Source organism: Galeopterus variegatus, unplaced genomic scaffold (genome assembly GCF_000696425.1).
Source record: "Galeopterus variegatus unplaced genomic scaffold, G_variegatus-3.0.2 Scaffold752, whole genome shotgun sequence".
Lineage (NCBI taxonomy): Eukaryota > Metazoa > Chordata > Mammalia > Dermoptera > Cynocephalidae > Galeopterus > Galeopterus variegatus.
In genome coordinates, this window is record NW_007726863.1 from 322,047 (window position 1) to 330,625 (window position 8,579).

Genomic DNA, 8,579 nt, shown 5'->3' on the forward strand with positions numbered 1-8,579 from the left:
CGGCTCGTCTGGGCGAACCGGCACCGCGAACTGGAGGCCGCGCTGCACAGCCGCCAGGTGAGGCCCCGCCGGGGCCCCGCTAGGTCCCCAGGTCCCTCCCCCTCGCCCCAAGACCATGGTCTCCATCTGGAGGCCGCCCGCCCCTGCTCAGCCCCGCAGCCGCATCCCGGCCCCCCTCCCCAGACCCATCCGAAGCCCAGGTCACCTGCCCCTCGCGCGTGAGCCTCTGGCCCCGGCTCCCAGCGCTGGGCCTCGCCCTGCCTCTCTGCCCACCTTACAGGGCACAGTGAATCCCAGCCCTGCTGAAACTCCAGCCTCGTGGCTTGACTTCTCTCTTGCCCTGTGCTGAATGTCCCATCTCCCCCAGCACGACATTGAAGAGGAGGACCCTCGGGGGCGGACCCCCCTGGAGCTGGCCGTGTCCCTGGGGAACCTGGAGTCTGTAAGGGTCCTCCTTCGATACAATGCCAACGTGGGAAAAGAGAGCCGCCAGGGCTGGGCAGGTACTGCAGAGGGCAGAGGGGCTCCTCTTGAGGCTGGCAGTGGGGTTGGTGGGTGGGAGTGAGCAGCCAGGCGGGGGGCCATCGGGAAGGCTTCCCTCAGCAGCCTGGTGCCCCCCAGTCCTGCAGGAAGCAGTCAGCACGGGAGACCCCGAGATGGTGCAGCTGGTGCTCCAGTATCGGGACTACCAGCGGGCTACACAGCGGCTGGCTGGCATTCCGGAATTGCTCAACAAACTCCGCCAGGTACAGCAGGGCACAGAGGTGTGGCCAGTAAGGGGGCTGGGGTGCCATGCCAGGATCACCACGGTCACCCATGCCAGGCCTGGCCCTGGAAGAGTACCCAGCCTGTGCAGTGTGCTTTCCCATCACTATCGATGAGGTCTTTTTGTGTTACACGACCAGCCCAGGGTCATGTGGAAGAGGAGTCCAGTCCCACATGGATGAGATTGGGCCCTTTGGAAAGAAAGTTTTTGCCAGCATCAAGGGGTCTCTTGCCAGAAATCTCTACAGAGCTTTAGGTTTGGGCCCCCTGGAGAATACAGATTTCCTAGAGGGGGAATTTCAGGTCGACTAAGTGGATTTGGCCTGGATCCCTGGAATGCCTGGTACTGGGCACTGTCCACCCTTCTGGAAGCATGCAGAGGGGTCTGGCTGACAGAGCACACTACCTTGTACTCTCCACCTGTGGGGCAGGCCCAGAGAGGGGGTCATTGTGCAGCTTTACAGATGGGGATTTAGACCCAGAGGGGACAAAAGCTTCCCAGTGGGCTGGTGGCCAGGTTGACACTTGTCCTCAAGCCTCCAAATGATTATAGCCTCATTAAGCACAGAGCATGACCTCTCCTGGACAGGGTTTGGTTGGGGTGGGGGCGTAGTTGGGCCATAACAGTGCACTGAGACTTGCTGAAGGGCTGGGCCCCCAGGGAGTGGCTGTGGATAAGGAGCTCCCACATCCACCAGCCCCCACCAGGTAGGGCCCTGACAGGCAACTCCAATCTCTCTCAGGCCCCTGATTTCTACGTGGAAATGAAGTGGGAGTTCACCAGCTGGGGTGAGTGGGGACTGCTCAGTTCCCAGGGGCTTGGGGTGGGGCCTTTGGGGAAGATCCCTGTGACCTCAGCACCCCCTGCAGTGCCCCTCGTGTCCAAGATGTGCCCGAGCGATGTGTACCGTGTGTGGAAGCAGGGTGAGAACCTGCGGGTGGACACCAGTCTCCTGGGTTTTGAGCACATGTCCTGGCAGCGCGGCCGGAGGAGCTTCATCTTCAAGGGCCAGGGTGAGCTCTGGGGGCATTCCCTGGGACCTGAGGCATGCTAGAGCCCTCGGATTCTCCAGTGGCTTTTTAGGATGATGCTGTCCTTTCTACTTTCCGAATGTGGAGACTGAGGCTGGGGGTGGAGGAGAATCCAGGGTCTGAGGCTGTACCCACTTAGTAGCAGGTGACTGAGGGTAGCACGATGACCTTCTCCCTGCTGGCTGGGGCCTGGCACTGATTTGTCTCCCCTGCTGGCTGGCAGAGGCAGGTGCCCTGGTGATGGAAGTGGACCACGACCGGCAGGTGGTACACACAGAGACACTGGGGATCGCTCTGCATGAGCCAGAAGCCCTGCTGGCTGCCATGAGACCAAGCGAGGAACATGTGGCCAGTCGCCTCACCTCTCCGATCGTCTCCACCCACCTGGACACGCGCAATGTGGCCTTTGAGAGGTCAGTCAGGGCCTGGCACACTGTGGGTGTAGGAGGAGCCACTATTTATGAGGGCAGGGCTGTCCTTGAGGCTCCTGGCTCTGGCCTGGGAGGTCAGAGGCTGCTCAGATTGGGGGGGAGGGGCACGCACATGTCTATACTGGCAGCTGGCTTCCCAGGGAAGGGGCTAGGTCAGCATGTTCCCAGTTCCTTGACTTCTGACCTCACGTATTTTCCCATAAAAACAAGGATTTAGGCTGTAGTTCAAGACAGCTGTTTGCACTAATGTTGGCTTCTTGTTAGCATGTCTGCGTTTGGGGCACAGTCCTTTGTGGGTAGCCTAGGAACCTGACCCTTCTGGCAAGAGTGTTATTTGACAACATATGCCTCCAGTTGCAATAGCAGATTTGGGAAATACTTTTTTTACAAAACAGCTTGGGACTGGCCGGTTAACTCACTCGGAAGAGGGTGGTGCTGATAACACCAAGGTCGAGGGTTTGGATCCCCATACCGGCCGGCCACCAAAAAATAAAATAAGAAAACAGCTTTATTAAGATATAATTTTATGTATCATACAGTTCACCCATTTGAAGTGTACAATTCAATAGTTTTTAGTGTATTCACAGATTTGTTCACTATAATCGATTTTAGAACATTTCATCAGCTCAACAAGAAACCCCATACTCTTTAGCTGCCACCCCCCATCCACCGTGCCCGCATCCCCTCCCACAGCCCTAAATAACCACCAGTCTACTTTCTGTCTCTATAGATTTCCCTATTCTGGACTTTCATATGAATGGAATTTTATAATATGTTGCCTTTGTGTCTGGCTGCTTTCACTTAATAGAATGTTTTCAAAGTTCATCCAAGTTCTAGCATATACCACGTCATTCCTTTTGATGGCAGATTCCATTGTGTGAATATGCTACATTTTGTTTATTCATTGGTCCATTGATAGACATTTGGATTGTTTCCACCATTTGGCTGTTGTGAATAATGTGGTTATAAATATTCATAGACAAGTGTTTGTGTGGACATATGTTTTAATTTCTCTTGGGTACATACCTAGCAGTGTAATTGCTGGGTTATGTGGTTACTTGGTGTTTAATTATTTGAGGAATTGCCAGACTGTTTACCAAAGGGGCTGTACTGTACTGTTTTTCATCCCCACCAGCAGTATATGAGGCTCCAACTTCTCCACATCCTCACCAACACTTGCGATTGTTCATTCATTCATTCACTCATTCATTTGTGGATTATGACGATCCTAGTGAAGTGGTATCTCATTGTGGTTTTGATTTGCATTTCCCTAATGTCTGATGATGTTGAGCATCCTTTCATGTGTTAGTGGTCATTTGTATATCTTCTTTGGAAAATTTTCTACTCAGATCCTTTACCCATTTTTTAAATTGGGTTATCATTTTGTTCTTGAGTTGTAAATGTTCTTTATAGATTCTAGATATAAGTTCCTTATCAGATATATGATTTGCAAACATTTCCTACATTTCTGTGGCTTGTCATTTCACTTTCTTGATTTTCACTTTCTTGTCCTTTGAAGCACAAAAGTTTTAACTTTGATGATGTACAGTTTATCTACTGTTTTTCATTTGTTGTTTGCTATTTGGGTGTCATATCTAATTGCCAAATCTAAGGCAATGAAGATTTTCTTCTGTCTTCTCCTAAAAGTTTTATAGTTTTAGCTCCTACATGTAGGTATTTGAGCTATTTTGAGTTAATATTTGTGTATAGTGGAAGGTAAGGATCCAACTTCATTTTTTGGCATGCAACTATCTAGTTGTCCCAGCCCCATTTATTAAAAATACTCTGCTTTTACTATCGAATGATCTTTTTTTTTTTTGCTTTTTTACTAAGAGTTTGTAATATAAACCTAATAAAGAAAAACCCCTTTTTTTTTTTTTTTTGTCTTTTTTCGTGACTGGTAACGGGATTGCAACCCTCGGTGTCACGCCCAGCAACGGGATCGCAACCCTCGGTGTCGCGCCCGCACTGCGCTCAACCAGTGAGCGGACCGGTCTCTATATGGGATCCGAACCGAGTGCGCCACCGGGCCGGCCCCTAAAGAAAAACACCTTTAAAGATCTTAGAGAACACTTTTTTTTTTCATAGTGTACTCCATCTATATGGCAAATGTTTTGTTTTTTTTAATTAATTAATTTCAAATATTCATGAGATACAAAGCTGATTGTTCCCCCTCTTGCCCATGATGTGGGGGCCAGATTCATATTGGGGACATACCCATTACCAGAAATTGCTTTTGTACCCTTTGTCTCCTTCCAATTATCCCCCAACCTCCCTCCCCCTCCCCTACTACTGAATGGTCTTGACACCCTTGTCAAAAATCAGTGGACCACAGATGTGTGGGTTTGTTTCTGGACTCTCCATTCTATTCCTTTGATCTGTATCTCTGTCCTTGTGCCAGTCCTACACTGTCTTAACATTGTTGCTTTGTGGTAAATTTTCAAGTCAGAAAGTGTGAGTCTTCCTCCTTTGTTCTTTTTCAGGATTATTTTGCATATTCTGGGTCAGTTACATTTTATATGAATTCTAGATTCAGCTTATCAGTTTCTACAAAGAAGTCAGATGGGGAGCTGGCCAGTTAGCTCAGCTGGTTAAGTGCTGGTGTTATAACTCCAAGGTCAAGAGTTCATATCCCCTTACTGGCCGGCTGCCAAAAAAAAAAAAAAGTCTGATGGGATTCTGATAGGGATTGTGCTGAATCTGTAAATCTGTTTCGGGAGTATTGACATCTTACCAATGTTAAGGCTTCCAATCAATGAACATAGGATGTTTTTCTATTTATTTAGATCTTTTAAAATTTCTTTCGACAATGTTTTGTAGTTTTCAGGGCATAAGATTTACATTTTGTAAAATTATTCCTAAGTGTTTTATTCCTTTTTTTTTTTTGTCCTTTTTGAGACCCGCCGCACCACGCTCAGCCAGTGAGCGCTGTGAGCGCACTGGTCATCCCTACATAGGATCCGAACCCGCGGTGGGAGCGCTGCTGCACTCCCAGTGCCGCACCCTCCAAGTACGCCATGGGCTCAGCCCTGTTTTATTCTTTTTGATGCTATTATGAATCATATAGTTCTCTTAATTTAATTTTTTTGATTTTTCACTGCAAATGTATAAAAATACAATTGATTTTTATATTGATCATGTACCCTGCAACATTCCTGAAGTTGTTTATTAGTTTGACTAGATTTTTATTGAATTCCTAGGATTTTTTTAATATATAAGATCATGTCATCTATAAATACAGTTTTACTTCTTTTCTTCTCTAAAGGCCTTTTTTTTCTTTTTCTTTCCTAATTGCTCTGGCTGGAACCTCCTGTACAACGTTGAATCAAAGTATGGAGAGCAGACATCCTTGTCTTGTTCCTGATCTTAGGGGAAAAGCATTCAGTCTCACCGTTGAGTACGATGTTAGTTGTGAGTTTTTGGTAGACATCCCTTATCAGATTGAGGAAGTTCTCTTCTATTCCTAGTTTGTTGAGTGTTTTTGTCATGAAAGGGTGTTGGATTTTGTGAAGTGCTTTTTCTGCGTCTATTGATATGATCAGTGATTTTTTAAAAATTCTATTGATATGATGTATTACATCAATTGATTTTTGGATATTGAACCAACCTTGCATTCATGAGATAAATTCTATTTGGTCATGGTATATAATTATTTTTATATATTGCTGGATTTGGTTGCTAGTATTTTGTTGAGGATTTTCTGTCTATATTCATAAGAGATATTGGTGTGTAGTTTTCTCTTGTGATGTCTTTGTCTGATTTTGGTATCTGGGTGATGCCTCAGAATAAGTTGGGAGGTGTCACTTCACCTATTTTTTTGCAAGAGTTTGTGAATAATTAGCATTAATTTTTCTTTAAATGATTGGTAGGATTCAGTTGTCAAGCCATCTGGGCCTGAGTTTTTCTTTGTGGGTAGTTTTTAAAATTATTATTACCAATCAATCTCTTCACTTGTTATAGGTCTATTCAGATTATCTAGAAGTTAGTTTTGTTAGTTTGTGACTCACTAAGAATTTGTCCTTTTTGTCTAAATTATCAAAATTTTTGGAGTATAGTTATTCATCATATCCCTTTATAATCCTTTTATATTTCTGTAAGGTCAGTAGTAATTCCCCCTCTTTCATTTCTGATGCTAGTAATTTGAGTCTTCTCTCTCTCTCTCTTTTTTTCTTTTTCTTGGTCAGTCTAGCTAAAGGTCTTTCAATTTTGTTGATCTTTTCAAAGAACCAGCTTTTGGTTTCATTGATGTTCTCTATTGTTTTTCTATTCCCTATTTCATTAACTTTCACTCTGATATTTATTATTTCTTTTTTTTTTTTTTCCCTGCTTGCTGTGGGTTGTTTACTCTTCTTTTTCCAGTGTCTTATTGTGAAAGTTTAGGTTATTGATTTGAGCTCTTTCTTCTTTCTTAATATAGGCATTGACAGCTATAAATTTTCCTCTAAGCACGGCTTTAGCCATGTCATATAAGTTTTGTTATGTTGTGTTTTCACTTCCATTCATCTCAAAGTATCTTCTTTTTCTTTTTTTTTTTTAAAGATGACAGGTAAGGGGATCTTAACCCTTGACTCGGTGTTGTCAGCACCACGCTCTCCCAAGTGAGTGAACCGGCCATCCCTATATAGGGATCCAAACCCGTGGCCTTGCTGTTATCAGCACCACACTCTCCCAAGTGAGCCACGGGCTGGCCCTCAAAGTATTTTCTGATTTCCTTTCTGTTTATTCTTTGAGCCCTTGGTTATTTAGGAGTGTATTGTTTACTTTCCACATGAGTTTCCAACATTTTTTTCTGTTATTGATTTCCAATTTCAGTCCATTGTGGTTGGAAACATACTTTGTATGACTTCTATCCTTTCAAATTCGTTGGAGATTCTTTTATGGCCCATCATATTTTCTATCCTGAAGAACGTTCCCCGTGCACTTGAGAAGAATGTGTATTCTGTTATTGTGGGGTGGAGTGTTCTAAGAATGTCTGTAATGTCTAATTAGTTTATTGTGTTGTTCATGTCTTCAATTTCTTTGTTGATCTTTTACTTGTTCTATCCATTATTGAAAGTGGGGTATTGAAGTCTCTAACTATTATTGTTGAATCAGACATACTTTTATTTTTAATGTTTTATTATGGAAAATTTCAAACATATATGAAAGAAGAGATAATGTACTTACTCATTACCCAGCTTCAACATTTATGAACATTTTACCAATATTATTAACTCTATCTTTCCCTGCCTTTTTTTATTTTCCTGGAGTATTTGAAAGCACTTCCCAGATGTCATATCACTTCAACAGTAAATGCTTCTGCACATGACTCTAACAGATAAGGATGTTTTTTAATCCAGTGCTGGAACTATTATCACACCCAACAAAATTAATTATAATTCCTCAGTATCTTCTAGTCCCCAGTCCTTGTTAAAATGTCCCCAGCTGTCCAGGTACCCTTTTCAAGGCCCATTCATATTTCACAGTGGGGAGGGATCCTGGGAGTTGGGCAGCCAGGGCAGGCTAATTTGGAGGGGGGTTGGAAGGAAAGGGTGTGGAGGGTGCAAGTCCTCACAAGCTCCTATTTGGTCTGTTTCAGGAACAAATGTGGTATCTGGGGATGGCGGTCTGAGAAGATGGAAACTGTTAGCGGCTACGAGGCCAAGGCAGGAGAGGCTAGTGGTGGAGGGCTGGGGGTAGGAAATGAGGCCCAGGAACTCAGCTCCTTCTCCACATCCACTCCAGAGTGTGGAGGGAGGGAGAGCTGGAGTAGCCCTTGGGCTCTGGAAACCCTGTGCAGTCAAGAGAACACAATGGGGTCCATGTACCCAACCCCTGCTGAGTATGTAGGGATCACCCACAGCACGGGCCCCCACCCATGGTACCAAGACCAAACAAGGAGCATTTTCCTCTTAACCCTGGGGCTACATCCCCTCACTGGTGACTCTCCGGGGCTCAGACCCTGCCACATCCTCCATTGTGGAGAGTGAGATCTTGTCTATCTCTAGCGACAGGAAGACTTGGGTCCTGAGCTGATGAGGCTGAGTGTGGGGAGCAGGCTCTGAGCCCCCAGCTCCCCATGTCCCCCCTGCTCCCCAGGTGTACAGTGCCACCAACGTGGAACTGGTGACACGCACACGAACGGAGCACCTCTCTGATCAGGACAAGTCAAGGAGCAAAGGTAAACCCAGGTGCGCCTGCCTGCTGCCTGGTCACACTGCGTGGTGGGGGTCACCCTGGGGTCGGGGGCCAGAGTATCTCAGGACAAGATGGGAGGCCTCCCCTTTCCCATCTGCTCTCTCCCACCTGATAGGAGGCTCCCAGGCTGGAGGGTAGGTGGGGGCAGTCTGGGGACAGTAGCACAAAGTCCCC

General features: G+C 45.9%; 1 protein-coding gene across 4 annotated transcripts in view; it reads left to right on the top strand.

Moving 5' to 3' along the window:
- Window positions 1-360: 360 nt before the first annotated feature.
- Window positions 361-8,579, top strand: part of ANKRD13D (ankyrin repeat domain 13 family, member D) — an 11,682-nt gene continuing 3,463 nt past the window's right edge. For 2 of the 4 annotated variants that reach the window (XM_008572079.1, XM_008572080.1), the window contains exons 1-7: window positions 428-503; window positions 622-746; window positions 1,509-1,554; window positions 1,636-1,779; window positions 2,021-2,210; window positions 7,807-7,873; window positions 8,307-8,388. In XM_008572079.1, coding sequence (XP_008570301.1) covers window positions 657-746; window positions 1,509-1,554; window positions 1,636-1,779; window positions 2,021-2,210; window positions 7,807-7,873; window positions 8,307-8,388 — 619 coding nt within the window. In that variant the 5' untranslated portion in view covers window positions 428-503; window positions 622-656. Of the gene's footprint in view, window positions 504-621; window positions 747-1,508; window positions 1,555-1,635; window positions 1,780-2,020; window positions 2,211-7,806; window positions 7,874-8,306; window positions 8,389-8,579 lie in introns of all 4 variants that reach the window. The other 2 variants (XM_008572076.1, XM_008572078.1) reach the window with 2 other exon arrangements.